The sequence below is a fragment of the Erpetoichthys calabaricus genome, chromosome 8, assembly GCF_900747795.2.
Source record: "Erpetoichthys calabaricus chromosome 8, fErpCal1.3, whole genome shotgun sequence".
Lineage (NCBI taxonomy): Eukaryota > Metazoa > Chordata > Cladistia > Polypteriformes > Polypteridae > Erpetoichthys > Erpetoichthys calabaricus.
Window position 1 is genome coordinate 33,861,771 of NC_041401.2, and position 15,907 is coordinate 33,877,677.

General features: G+C 36.3%; 1 protein-coding gene across 2 annotated transcripts in view; it reads left to right on the forward strand.

Annotated features, from left to right (window-relative positions):
• The window catches only part of LOC114655448 (activin receptor type-1), a 121,866-nt gene that overhangs the window by 61,897 nt on the left and 44,062 nt on the right, over window positions 1-15,907 (forward strand). For both annotated transcript variants that reach the window (XM_028806443.2, XM_028806445.2), the window contains exon 2: window positions 10,232-10,305. In XM_028806443.2, coding sequence (XP_028662276.1) covers window positions 10,232-10,305 — 74 coding nt within the window. The remainder of the gene's footprint in view (window positions 1-10,231; window positions 10,306-15,907) is intronic.

Sequence of the window (15,907 nt, forward strand, 5' to 3'; positions counted from 1 at the left end):
TAATCTGGTAGGATAACTGCAAGCTATATTTTAAATATCTGGTTTTAGATTCATACTGTATAGATAATTTTGAGCTGTATCATATTTGTAAATTTGTAGCAAGTGGTCTGGGTGCTTTCTCAGTAAAGAATATTTATATAAAAAAGAACTGAATAGATTCTTACTGCATATTTTACATTAAAATGGAAAATGTCATTACCTATCTTCATATTTTGCTTTTTATTGACCTAAGAAGAACAAGGCTTTAAATTCTCTTAACTAAACGTTGCAAGTAGTTGTTCAACCTTGGTTGAGTTATGTGAACGGTTCCATTTCAGAAAGTCCAGCAAATGTTTTTGAGAAAAAGTAACTCTCAATTGGAGTCTTTTGCCTCTCCCTTTATGTGGATCTTACAGTGAAGTTAAGTTAGGTTAATAAATAGCCCAGAGTTCCAGTATTGACATGGAGTGCTTGACAATGTCTGTTGACAAGTTTTGTGTGACCTTGTATGGCCTACCTTGCAGTCTGAGGGAGCAGTCCTGAGTTTTAACATTTTGACCTCTGAATGTTTGCATGTCCTTACAGACACTTTGTTCTTTTGTTTAGTCAGTCAGTCATCATCCAACCCGCTATATCCTAACACAGGGTCACCGGGGTCTGCTGGAGCCAATCCCAGCCAGCGCAGGGCGCAAGGCAGGAACAAATCCCGGTCAGGGCGCCAGCCCACCACAGGACACACACACACACAAAGCACACACTAGGGACAATTTAGGATTGCCAATGCACCTAACCTGTATGTCTTTGGACTGTGGGAGAAAACCCACGCAGACATGGGGAGAACATGCAAACTCCATGCAGGGAGGACCCAGGAAGCGAACCCAGGTCTCCTAACTGCGATGCAGCAGCGCTACCACTGTGCCACCGTGCCGCCCTTCTTTTGTCTAACAAAAGCAAAATAGATTCATTAATAACTCTGAAATGCATATACTCCTTTCGCTAGATGTTTTTTTTTTTTTTTGTTTAACTTCAGATACCAGATATGTCTTTTTCTAGTCAGGTTTAGATTTCTTGAATGGTGTATTTTTACTGTTTGCATTGAATTATCTAGTCTTTATAGTGTGGATGATGACATAGTAATAGTGTTTTAATAGCACGTTCGCAACTAATAATTATTATTATTATTAACGTTTGCAACTAAAAAGTCTCCTTTGAGTAACAGAACTTTGAATGTTGTATTGTAATCTGTTGAAAGTAACTTTTAGCAGAAAACAAGGTATTTTTGGAAACGCAATCTGATTTGCAGTGCCAACTCAGTGGCCTCTTGAAATTAGCATGGTATGTGGATTATGTTATATGATCTCAAATGGCATGGCTGCCCGGGGTAAATTTCTAATGTTCATTTAGTGCTGCCCACATAAAATTTAATAACTGATTATGAACAGGTGGCTTTAGAAAATGGTTAGATCATTTTAAATGGGAAATTCACTTAAGTAATATTAACATTATAAAAGCTCATAGTACTCATATATGTACAGATTTATAAAAAAAAAAAAAAAAACAGTCAAAGGTGCTTATAGGCAATTGTCAGCGTTTTTGGGCTAACACTATCCACTGAGACAAACTGTTACTCCTAGCCTATAACACTGCCATCTTTCTATGAGGAAAAGAGCAGCTTGTTCAGCTGGGGCTATGGCTGAGGAATGTGAACAGACTTGGCTGTCTTCAAAAAAGCTGAGCTGTGGAATTAGCTTGTAAACGGACACCAAAGTTAAATGCAGGAGGAAGCAAATTCTAGTTTTAAGTAGAACCTTTGGTGCTTGAAGAGATTTAGCTTGGAAAAAAAACCCATGTGTCAAAAGGAGAAAAGAACTTGGGAGAGAAGGATTGAAGTGGAAATAAAGGAATGACGAGTAAAATGTTGGTATTAAAAGAAAGAAGAAGAAAAGTGACAGTGGATGTAAATAGCTCACAGTTTTGCTGCACTCTGAAAGGTTTTCCATTTTTCCATTTATTTAAATGTTTTGTAAGTACACAAGTATAATCACTCTTCAGATAAACTCAAATTTTGAACCCAATTTACCTATGTCATAAAATAATCATGAATATTTTATTTACTCTTCACTTTAAAAACAAAAAAGCTTGTGAAATATACACTTTTATAATTTTGCATAATATGTTATTAGCATGTTGCATTATATTATTTTTAAAAACGAATCCTAAATAAACTTTTTAATTTTTTATTTAAAGCTTAAAATATGTATATGTAAAATGATATACATACTAGAATGTCTAATCATGTGCCCTCGAAAACACAACAGTAACTGACTTGTACCATGCAGTCTGACACAGTGTGTGTAATGCCATGGACCACGTACAGTCCATCCAATAAAGAAAACAGACTAGGTTGGGATGGAGAAATGAGTGGGTGCCTCTGGCCTTAAATGGTACCTTAGAGGCGGCTGCTCAAGGTGAAGTATTCTCAGACCAGGATGTGATTAAGCCTGTGGCAGTACTGGGTTGACATCCTTCTTTTTTTATTATGAGGCTGCTTCTATCAAGCCAAAAAGCCTCATGTTGCCTCTTGTGTATAGTTGTAGGAAATAGTCCATGCAGTCCCAAGTATGGGTAGCAAAGACTTTTCCTGGACAGACAGTGCCTTAATTCTTATTCCAGGGCATTCAGCAGGGTCTATTTGGCAATACACTCTCAGAAGATGTGTAGGGATATGTGTTATTGCATGATGCACTAAAATTAATGTCTGCATATCTCCAGACTCCTTCATGAAGCACACTGGCCAAATTGCCCTGGATGGACATTCATGACAGGTACATGTGTCTATTTGTGAGCCTGCTGGAGACCACATTCTACTGGTTCAGTTTTACCCAACCCTCCCACCCTTCTCCCAAACTAGTGTTCCCTAATAAACTTGTCCACATCCAGGTAGAAACCACAGTGTGCCCCAGGTGGAAGGGTATGATCTGTTCAACTTGTCTTAGCCACTTCCAGAGTGGAAAGTGGAAAATGGAAAATGTAGGCACATAGAGATTGCCGCAGCTGCAGATGTAGTCACAGGCAAAAGAAGGCTCTGAGCATGTTGGGGATGCCTTTTCTACTCTTATGAGGCTTTTTTGTATACAAGTGACTACTTTATTCTGTCCATTTTTGCTTAGCAGTGATGAAATCAAGCAGAAATCTTTACGTATTTTCATTCAAATGGGCCTTTGATGAACACCAAAATGAACAAAATAAATATTAATGAAAATAAAAGTCTAGAAGAGACAATTGGAAAGATAAAAAATTAACGTTAAAGAGTTAATAATGAAAACGTAGAAAGTAACTGTGAGCCATCATGAGAGTGAAAAATATGTTGGAAAATAAAGAGAAAAGCCAAGCAAAATGACACCTTTTATTGGCTAACTAAAAAGATTACAATATGCAAGCTTTCGAGGCAACTCAGGGCCCTTCTTCAGGCAAGATGAAAATAAAAAAAGGATATTGCACATGACAAATCATAATGGGGTTATTTAAAATGTCACACGGGGACTGCATAAGCGTTTCGAGTGAGGACGCAACCGCAGTTCCTGCGCATTTCTTTTTTTTTTTTTTTTTTTGTGCTGACACTCTATTACATAGAATATGGGTAACGCATTTACTTTGACCGTAACCCAGACATGCCCTAAATGAGTTTGCGTCTCTGCTGGCTGGTGTTTGTGGCGGGCTGATAACCACTCAGAAATGCCGAGACAATAGAGGGGCCGCCCCCGCAGGTAAAATCGTTCAGAGACGGTCTGCACTGTGGGGGCGGGGGGCGTCGGCGTCTTGGCTTCTGATCAGTCAAAAGAAAACACATAGGAAAAAAAAAAAAAAAGAAATAAGTGAAAAACAACGCAGCGTCTGACTCTTAAGATATTGAAGCAGTGCGCACTTCGATCTGCAGTGAAGAAACCAGAGGAGGAATTGAAGAAGTTTGGCAAGTGTGTATGTATGTGAATAGTCCAGCTAGGAATTTCAAGCTAGCTGAGTGTCAACAGGACCACCAAATGCGTCCTGCTGCGTACCGGCGACGTGCGCATAAGTAATGCATTACAAAATCGCTTAAAACGAATAAACCCGTCACCTTTACATAAGTACTCTCGTCAGACTGACGAGACGCCCGTCTGTTGGTTATAAACAGGCCATTGTATTCCTGTGTCCGTCATCATGTTAGCTGGAAATAGATAATTTTGTGTATTGTATTTTCAATTATTGATGTGTAATTTGGTTATTCATTTATGACATTTTCATAAAATGGCAACCAAAAAAAGAAAAGCCTGGTATCGGCCCCTTTCAAAAGATTTTGGCAGGATTTCAGCCCTGTGATTGCTTGGCCAGAGAATATAATATACAGGAAGTCGTCTGCTCCAGATTACTTGTAGATCTCTCTGGAGACTCAATTCAGCACTCTGCAGGTTCAGCAGATGTATTTTCGGATGTCATATTTGTTCTCATTGTTTTTATTAGTGTCAGCTGTGTGTGTGTGTGTGTCTCTCTCTCTAGTGTGCAGTGTGTGTGTCATGTGTGCACAACATGTCTGCAATTTAATAAACTTCCAAAATGAGGCCTTAAAAATCTTTACTTGGCTTTTGTGCATCATGTGTATGATATATATAAAATGGTTTATATATTTTAAACCTATTTACAGTGTGCCCATGCATGTAAACACACACAAAATACAGAACATTAAATCTTGGCCATAAAGTGAACATCACAATATTAAAAACACACAAACCTTATGTAGAGGCCATTTAGGCTTCTCTTTCTGTATTCAGTCTTGAATTAAATTCTGGTCAACTTTTCTGTCTGTGGTGTGCATTCCTTAAGACAAGTTCAGAGTTTTACAAATATTTACAAGTGTGATGGGCTTTCAGAATTAACAAAAAATAAACTTATATATATTGAAATAATCTGTGTTACACTGACATTTTTGAGCCTTTTTCATTCTTTTTTTTCTTACGTCTCATACTTCTGAAACTGTGAAATAAATAGGCATGAAAAACAAAAGCTTGAATACCAGCATTTTTGCATTTGAGGTATGCTTCTTGGCCTCAACTTAAAGAAAAAAAGGAACTTGGTGTTTTTAAGTGTGGTTCACCCCAAGTAGCTTGACTAAGCAGTAGACAATCCAGAGAGAGAAATACCCTAGCCCATGGTCTCATTGGAAGTCTAGTGTCTAGTCTGCACACACCACTGCCGAGTGCAGGGGTGGATTGACACTACAAGTTAAATGTAAACATGTGTAACACAAGTTCTTTTTATGTACAGAGGTATATTCCATAAATTGTTCCTTTTTTTTTTTTTTTAACTTTTGAGGCCTTTTATAAACTTTAGTAAATCCATTTGACCTGCCTTTGTCCTTTTATCTTGCTATCTCTATCTCTACTTGTACAGATTTTCTTGTTGTGGATTAAACAATCATCTTGAAATCATAAGGTCTCTGGTTTATTCAGATTGCTTTTGGCTTTTGTGACTCATCAACCTATAAAATTTGAGTATTTCTTTATAGAAAAAGTATCTCTTGCAAAATCTTGCACACTTTTACTGTAAAGTACTTTTTAAACATTTTTTTTAACCTGCAAAAATAAATCCAATAAAATATACTTTTTCTTAAATTTTAATTTTTGAGCATTTGCTTGTATTTTTTTTATTATTATTTTCACTTCACAGTATTTAATGAGGACAGTTCTTACTGGTGACTTTTAGCTTTAATTGCTACTCTCAGCAATGACTCAGCTTGTGGTTTGGCCAGTGTTTGCTTTATCTCCTTTTAATTATTCCGAGAGATGTTTCTCCAGAATACCGTTGGGCCAATTTTATAGTCCATGGTTGCACTCTATAGATATTTTATTATAAAAATTCATTTTTTTACCTCTTGATGAAACAGCAGCTCAGTGTTGATTTATTGTAGATGCCTGTCCTCAGTAGACTTTTTATCCATTTCCAACTCTGACTAATCTTTGTTGTTCAGAGTAATGAGCGCAAGAGTTTATCCCAGCAGTATCTAGTGCAAGGGTAAGAACAAACTTTAGACAGGGGGCCTGTCGATCACAGGGCACACTTGCTCCAAGGACAGAGTTGTTTGTTGATGTTCCTAACCAAGCACGTCTTTGGTATATGAGATATTGGGAACATGAAGCCTACACTCACACTGGGCTGGACTTGAACTCAGTCTGCTGGAGCTGTAAAACAGCATTTCTAAACACTTCTTCCACATTCAGCTTTACATGCTTATTAAGTCATTTTATTTATAATTTTATCATTTTATTTTTATAAATTACAGTTACAATTACATACTTTAAAAAAAATAAGTAGATCCAAAGTGTGTTCAGCACACTAATGTAAGTTTGATATTACATGAATTTTGATATTATTAAATAGAATAGAAACTGGATGGATTGAGAAATTAATTTTAGAAAATGTGCAGTTGTTTTCATTTGTTTTTAGTAAATGCATTTAAATATCTGATCTTATGTTGTGAGGGGTTTGTGGAGGTGCTTTGGGAGTCTTCAGTATGCACAACAGAAAATTTGAAAAAGAGAGAGATTCCATTTCTTTTTTTGATAAAATCATAAGTAATTCACAAACATAACAATTAATATTATAGTTATTAAAGAAAGTGAACATTCTTAAATTTACATGTAATTTAAAACATATTAATGACTAAAATTGAAATTTAGTTTTAGTTAGGGTGATTTTTGAGCTATAGAATAGTAAATATTGTATAGTATACTGTGTGTCATAGTGATGCTCATATTAGTTATTCAGGTACTTTCAGAGAAGAAATTTTTAATTGTAAATTGCATATTATATAATATAAATTCTAATTATGTAATAACTTAAAATTAGAATTAAAGTGTTCCACAGGGTAAACATGGTAAATGCCAAAAAGGACACATCAAGATTATTTTTTTCTGGGAGCTTTTTGTCATCAAGAGAATGGCTCCATTCTTCTATGATAATTTGTGGGGGATATCAAAGCATTAAATACTTGTCTGAGTGAAAGCAAAAACAATTTTGTTTTTCTCTCCCTTTTTTTTTTTTTTTTAAGTTTATTTTCTGTTTTGGGCCCAAGGGCCCAATTATAATAATATGACCTTTGAAAAACATGGGTTACTTATTAGATGCAACAATTAGTGTATTCATGCATAAAGGGCTGTGTTAAGCAATGATGGAAATGGCCAACTATCATTTTCTTAAAGTAATGTTTAGCAGAAACGATAGATTATATAAAATAATCTCCATTCTGAAGGTATTTCAAGTTACAAATGTTCTTTTATTGCAGCTTTTGTTTCCAGTCGAGCAAGAAATTTAAAAAATGTGGCCGTTTTATTCCAGTTAAACTAGGGTGATACAGAAAGTTAACATAGAAAGAGCAATTTCCAGTATAATTTTCTGATATTTTACTATTTATGTGGGCAAAAAAATTTAATGTACAGAAAGATTGTGAGAGAGCAAAGTAAAGGAACTTCAAAATCCACATGTTACTTATATTAAGCCAATGCAGGTGGGTGGTGGTGGTGTAGCTCTTAGAAATTTTTAAACATTTGAAAGGTTTGGCAAATGTTTGTTCCAGTGCAGTACCCATACAATCTTTTTTTATGTATGTTTATAAACTGTACAAAAGAAGAAAGGGTTAAAAATCCAGGCCCTGCATGTCTGGTTTTTCCAGTCTGTCTCGTCTTCAGACACATCCCCCACACCACCCTGTTTTTTTTTTTTTCCCTTTCTGCTCTATGTCTCAGCTCTGCATCTTTATCATGCCTCTCCTCTCCTCCTTCTGAGTTGTCTGTGCTCCTTCCTGTCTGGCCTGGTTGTCTCTCTCAGACACTCTACTAGCCACAATGGGGTCTTCCTGTCTGTAACCACTCAGCCAGCCGTTCCCATGACAACAGAAAGGACCCACAGTATCTGTGAAATTTTAGATTTCATCCCACAAATTCTGCCATTTTACTGTGTTTTTATGTTTTTCAATTATTAATGTATATGTTGAAAAAAAAATGTTTTATGGATTCCATTTTTTGAAAAATTACATTTATTTATGGTAACATTGTAAAACATTGTTTTGAATCATGCAACTATTAATACTAATAATAGTGATTATTTTGAAGAGCAAAATGAATAGCATTGAAATATTTGAAATCCCATAATATGCATATTACTGTTGTAACATTCTGCATTTATCAATGATTTCCAGTGGAGCCTGAGTATTGGTTCAAAGAAAGCAAACGGCTAACATTTGTGTGTACCTTCACTTCAGCTAAACCCTTCTCCCTACTTAAAATTGATTTAACTGTTTTTAGTACTGTTATGAGGATGTAATTGATATTTTAAGATAAGCTGTTCCTCTGATGTTAACTGTTGTAATGTGATTTGTAACAATGATCATTATGAAAATGTATTTTATATAGCACCTATGTGAATGTTTTATCGCTGTGGATTGTAACTGAAATTTCTGTTCTCCACAGAATTCTGCATGTTCTCACTGTACTGTATATTGCTAGAATATTCAGCTTAACTGCTCTGGTGTAGATGCATGTGCAGTGATTAAGTACGATTTGATCAAGTGGCATCATGCTGCTGAGGTTTCTTTTCATGACCCTAAAAATTGCTGGCACCTTAGAGAACAAATGTCATCTCTTAAAGCTGATAAAATTGACTGTTTCATTTATAAGTACATATTCTGAAAGGAATGAAATGGATCATATTGACTTGAACCACAAAAACGTATATAACACACAGTATGATTTACTGTTTTAAAATACCCAACCACCACTATCTCTAAAGGTGTGATATATCAATATAATCCAAAAACTATTAACTGTAAAAATGTCATATAAGCCTTATATCAAACGAATGACACCATATTCAGACAGGTTCTGTAGAAGAAAAGGAGAAAATTGTTTTACTTGGTAATACTTGCCCCAAAACAAGTGGGGGGGGGGGGGTTAGAGACATGCTTTACAAAGCAGAATTAGGTAGTCTACATCAATTCCAATCAAGGTCTTCATTTTTTTCAGCCTTTGGTTAAAAAATAAGTAAAATATCCATTTTATCCTAAAAGCACAGTGATTGTAGCATTTCATCCATAATTGAATCCTATCTTTAACAGCACGAGTTAAGGTTGGCTCTGTGCTTTCACTGGAACAAGAACAAGACTGACATTTCTTAAAGTGGTTTAGAAGATAACATGAGAGTTGTAAGAGATCAGGTTTCTGAAGACTTTGGAGAGAAACTGTCAAATAAATAAATAGAACATAAGAACATTTTGATCTTTTTTTTTTCCTTTCAAAAAAGGTCTCAAAGTGGTTACACTGAAAGTATCTGAGACCATGCCCACCAATAAAGATGTCTTTTATATTAAGTACTATATGAAGTACCTTGCTTAGCTGGTATATATAAACAGGGGAATTCTTTCTTCCTTTTGGAAGTTCAGCATGGCTAAGCATAGCCCACGATAAGTCAAAGAGACATATTCTTAGACAGAAGCTGAACTCCAGTGAGACAGTGAAACTGTTTTCCAGGTTAGTTGAGAAGAAAATGCTGTACATGACTGTGGTTTTTAAAATTCAACTTTGGTCAGTTCAAAAAAATTTGCACAAGGTGATGGATAGCCTTGCCTCAGCCCCAGTGTTCTCGTGCCTGAAGAGAACTGTAGTCCCTGCATTGGTGCTGGTTTTTTTGAATGGTACCCCCAACCATTATAACCACTCTTCCTGCTACAACACATAACCTGTATTTTAAGTTGGATCAATGGCAAGGTACATACAAAATTTTGGAAAACTCTATTCAGCCGTTTTTATGTGATTAGTGAAGTATTAAACAGACATGCAATTGACTTAGGGTTTGATTTATATAGACGTGCAGCTACTGAGGTTTTTCACAATCAGTCTGAATAAAATTGTGCTACCAGGTTTGTTGAAAACCTATTCAGCCTTAGTCTTAATTTCAGACATTGTAATGTGGCTGTATAATTATTTTTTAAATAAATGTTTAAACATAGTACGTGTTTATTAATAACCTTTTTTAACCTAACCTTACCTTTTTTTTAATGTAACTTTTTTTTTACCAGTATGCTAGCATTTAGTTATGTTTGACATAAGATATCGGTGCATGGGGATCCATACTTAAGAGGCTGACAAAATGAATGTCAAAGTGAGAAATGACTTGTTTTGTTAAATTGTGAAATGTATTTATTTTGTATATTATTCTTTTTCAGCTTTACAATGGTAGATGGAATCATGTTTCTAACTGTCTTCATGATGTTAATTTTGCCCTCTTCTAGTGTTGAAGGTAAGAGACTTTGTAATTTTTTTTTTTAATCTTGCAGACTTTGTCATTTAGTGTTTTAACAAGTTGGCTACGCATTGGTTTATAATGAATTCTAATAAAAGTACAAAAAAAGGAATAGAATTTTAAAAGTGCTTTTATATACATGCCTCATACATACCTAATGTAATGAAAATGTGGTGCTATTAGAGTGACCCTTTTAACCAGAATAATAAATACACAAATGATAAATGTATCACAATTACTAAACACAAGGGACAGATGGGCAAAGTACGAAATAAACTGGGCAAAGTCTTATAATTTAGTTCCAACTGATCACACTATACTGGTATTAAGATCTCTCTGACAAGAAATGTGGATTAAACAACTGCCCACTTTTTAACTGATACAAATATGCTCCTTTCCTTAGTAACCAACCGACTTCCCAATTCACCCCCCCCCAAAAACCCCCCCCAGTGCCAGTCTTCTTCCTGGCATGCAGTTCAGTACTTGTCCTAACTCACCTATTGAGATTAAGTTTATTAAGCTTTTAGACTCGAGGCAGAATTTTACCTCAACCTAGGATCTCATCTAGCTAAGCTTTACAATAAATTCTGGAGGTAGAGTTGTATCCAGGATACCATACTTAAGTTGCCTCTAGCTGCCTCTGACGTCCCTGTATCCCTGAGTCTTCATTGTCCTTAAGAGGTCTGTGTCTGCAGGACAGGTCTTTTACATTCTGACCTGCTTTCCTTCATTAGCCTAAGGCACTTTTTACTTCCCTTGAGCCCTCTTAGGCCTCTCCTTCTACCAGGAGGATTGTTTTTCTCTTTCGTTTGCTGGGTGTCTAAGGGGAATGTTACATATGTCTCCCCAGCCTGTATCTTTCTCTGTTTCTTAGGTCAGCCTGTCTAAAGCTTTTCCTGGAAATTTGGTATGATAACAGAGCTTACTGCCCCTGATAGTGCCCTTCCATTTGAATAAGAATCATTACTTCCAGTGCATGATTTCTCTTTTCCCACCCCTGATCTATGCTACCCTTATGTTTCTGCATACCCGCTGTTCACTGGGCTACACATCACAGCAGATGTAAAGTTGCCTGAGCATTGTCATAAGTTAATATTCCAACATTTTTATCATGTTACTGAAATAAAATGTAAATGCATTAACTCTCTTAATTTTTATCAGGTGGGTAACTTGTAATCCTTTTAAACATGGAGCTTGTGAAAGTCTCAGTTAGGCACCAAAGACATTTGCTAAGATTTTTTGTTCACATATGGTAGAAGAGTGCAACAGGTCTGCGACTACTCATTCTTTTTTTTCTTGCTTGTTTTTAAAGAAAGTAGTTTGATGAGCAATAATGGTCAAACAGTTCATTCATAAGGTATTCAAATTACAAAGACACAATTGAGAAGTAAATGATGTTATGGGTGGAAATTTAAATTGAACAGATCCAAACCAAAGTACCAAGCAACTAATAACAAAACTTTTCCTATAGGTTGCTCCAGGCTCAGTTTGTACCCAACGAGCTTACCCTACCAACCGCTCCCTTGCTTCTCTACCACCCAAGTGAGACAGTTATGTCACTGGTGAAAATCAATAGCTGTTAAGAAGTCACAATTCCCAAGATAACCAGGCTTGGGAGTCTTTTTCGTTGTAAGGACTACTCTATTTCAAAATGTGCCCAATTCCCATACACCTTTTGAAATAGTTAACCTTAGAAAATAAACTTTGCAGAAGCAATAAAGGCAGCTTCAGACTTTTATATTTTGTAGCCTGACACTCTTTATGATTTCCTTGCTCACAAGGACATCAGTATACTTTATGTGAGAATGTTCTGACATTTTGTACTCGTTTAGAAATTTACATTTAGGTACATTCACTATCTGACCACAGCATATTTCCAGGAATTATTCAATGTCTTGACCTGGTAGTATTCTGTGATGAGTTTCCTGATATTCTAAACTCGGTTTTATCCATACATGCACAAAACTGAGAGTTTATCAGTAAATTTCTGAGATTGGCCACATGTGAGAAAAGGCTTTGGTATGACAATTAAATTGTAAGTCAATAAGATGTGGGCTCAAACAGAGTGAGTTGTCAGCTAACTTAGAAGGCACAGTTTTGTGGTGTTAAAGGAGAACCCAAAGAAAAGCTCACTAGACATGTAGAAGACCTGCAAATCTCACAGTACAGGGCCCGAAGTTGACAGTGGTCAGCTAATTAGAGGCTGTAAAATTTCCAGTAGGAATATTATTTTTGGCTACTTAAAAGCCTAATAGAACATTACAATTTTTAATTGTTATAACTTATAGAGAATGATATGTAAAAATTCACATGCTATTATTAGCATAGTCCTTCTGTCTCATCTATTTTTTTTAATTCGTTAACAGTTTCAACTATTAAACTAAAATGAGTGATTGCAGCAGAAAGTTCACTTTAAGCTGTTTCCTCTTCTATGGCTGCTACCCTCTTAATTATTTTTGTCTTTTTGACAAACCTAAAGTGCATATTTGATATCTAAAATATTATTTTGACAACTATGCATTTGAATATGAGATATCAATTAGTGATGCATTTAAATGGAATTTTTGGTCAATCCTGATGTTTCCACCTTAATTTTGAATTGAAGGTTTGAATGGTTTTAGTTATACTAGAAACTTATTCTGCATTATCAAAGAACAACAGAGGCATGTGAAATAGAGATGAACACTTTTATTATTCAATTGCTGACATTCTCCTTTGTAACAGATTTAAGCAGCCAGTACTTTCTGGGGGAAAAAAACAAGCTGTGGCATGTCTTCGTAGCCAAAATACTCAAAGTTCATGTAGAAAAAAAATGCTTAACATGAACATTCTGGGCGGCACGGTGGCGAAGTGGGTAGCGCTGCTGCCTCGCAGTTGGGAGACCTGGGGACCTGGGTTCGATTCCCGGGTCCTCCCTGCGTAGAGTTTGCATGTTCTCCCCGTGTCTGCATGGGTTTCCTCCGGGCGCTCCGGTTTCCTCCCACAATCTAAAGACATGCAGGTTAGGTGGATTGGCGATTCTAAATTGGCCCTAGTGTGTGCTTGGTGTGTGGGTGTGTTTGTGTGTGTCCTGCGGTGGGTTGGCACCCTGCCTGGGATTGGTTCCCTGCCTTGTGCCCTGTGTTGGCTGGGATTGGCTCCAGCAGACCCCCGTGACCCTGTTTGGATTCAGCGGGTTGGAAAATGGATGGATGGATGAACATTCTGGGTATCTTAAAAACATCACAACACCATGCCATTTGGTATCCTGGTATTGGATACTTAAACAATCCGGATGCTGTATCTCTGTCATTCCAGTAGGTGTACATAACAAACTTTAAAACTGCTTTTATGAATCCCATATCAAATAGCATATAACAGGGACATATGCATTGCATGTTTTGCTGCAAATATTAATGCTGAGGTCTACATTGATTATTTAGATGGTAAACCATCATAGACAGGTAGAACAGCTAGCAAATAAATACACAAAAAGAAATACTGTGAAACGTGACAATAAATAAATGTGTAACAATGTTTTTTGTTGCTTACTTATTTTTGTCTACAGTATTCCTCCAAGTGCAATATGAAATATGGCTTGAATTTAAAACTAACTCGTCAAAGCAGAGAGGACGGGCCCTATTTATTTATTTAGTTGGTTAGTTTTATGTGAAATATTCTCAATAGTGGCAGAGCTATTGCAACTTTAATACAGAATCATCCAGCAGTGTATTATGTTTGCATTAAAACTGCAATAGATCTTGTTTTAACATCTTTTACAGTTTGGATGTAGGGGGACATGTTTTTCACAAGGGACAAAACTTAAAGCTAATACATTTTAACACACAGGCAAACCTGTTCTTCCTTTTTCTTAAGTGCCCAATAAAATAAATTCCTGCACTTTTTACCCACAGCGACTCAGCTGTCCAAAATGGAGAAAGCCATAAGCTGGGCCATTGCAACGTCAGTTATGTGGGCATTCCAGCAAATTGTAAACACTTGATGGAAAAGGCAAGGTGATGCCTTTATTATGACTCCTTTTCTCTCTGCACATATTTGCTGCACAGTTCGACCCATACTCTTAAGTTATATCTGGTCCCTGCAGGCAGTCCTGCTATGCCGAATGAGAGTTAGTGAAAAAAGCACAATGATACTGATTGGAAATTTGGATGTTGCCGTGTATGATTTGTGAGTTTCAAACAAATCCTGGACAAAAAGGGATTTTTTTTCTCCCAGAAAATTCAGGACACCTGGTCATCCCTCTTATTATCATCCTTATTAATTTTAGTGTTCAGTTTCTTTACCTCAGCAACAAGTAAATGTAGTTTTCCAGCCAAATACAAATTTTCCTTTAATATTTCTTCATACACCTCGAACAATGAAGCAGCAACCATATCTCTGAGTGCAAATCTTTTTCTTTTATGGTCCACTGTTGCCCTCTACATCTCTGTCACCAGCTGACATCTCGAGCAGTTGTTTCTCCAGGGCTTATTTTGCTTGTCTTTCAGAATCTTGGTAAACAAAAATGATCTCTGTATTTTGAATCCAGGATATTAGATAGATAGGTAGTATAGCGGTCCTGAGAATGTGCCACTGAAGCATTTTGAGACAGCCTCCAAAAGTGTGTTTTTCGCTGTATGAATTCCGCAGTCTGTTTTGCTACCCTTGCTAAAGCAGATGTTTAAGTGCTTCAACAGAAGGAATCACATCCGCAATTGTAGATGAATGCGTGCCTATGTCTGCAGTAAGTTGATTGAATGGTTCAAGTAGAGTAATCATGTTTTCTACAAGTTTTCACTAATCTGCCTTGAGAGCTGCAGGAAGCTCACTTTCAGCACCATATACAGCAATAGTGTCTGATCAACCAGCCTTTTCAATATATAATATGTACTGTTCCAATGAGTTGGGACATGTTGCTATAGAATTCTTGTTGGCAAGCTGTGAGTGCTTAAAATGAATGTCTATTAATAATGTGGCTTCTGTGGCTCAATAAGACTTCATTCACGGAAGGCTGCAAAGTGTGAGCCATGCAGCCTAAACTTTAAATGCCAACTTTCTTCCATAGTTTTTGTCATGTAGTGAGTGTTGTCACAAAGCACAACATGCACATTGTTTTTTGAAATGTTCCACTTTGGTAACATGAAATTAAACGCTTGTGTGATGTTTTTCTGCTGCACCTTAAAAATGTTTATAAAATTCTTCCTCACTGAACTATGAAAAATGTATTAAAACTATTCAGTGAACTGATAATGTTGGCCTGCCTGAACGGTCAGTCAGCAGTATTTATGAACATCAGCCAATAACAATATGGTTGCAGATATATTGTATATCTGTAATATAAACAATATGTGTTTAACTAGTCAAAATGAGAATTATGGATATCTACATTTCAGTATTAATTGAATGTAAGTTACAGATATCCATAATGCGCTTCATAATATATACAACTAAAGTACTTTTCCCATTGACTTCAGCTTGCTGTAGGCAGACAATTTGACTAGACATGGTGCTAGTACTGGGCCAGAAAGTCCCATGCCCACCTACAGTATTTTGCTTATTAACCCACCTTTCCTTATATATATATATATAAATCCTGCGACAAGACTTTTTTGAAGAGATT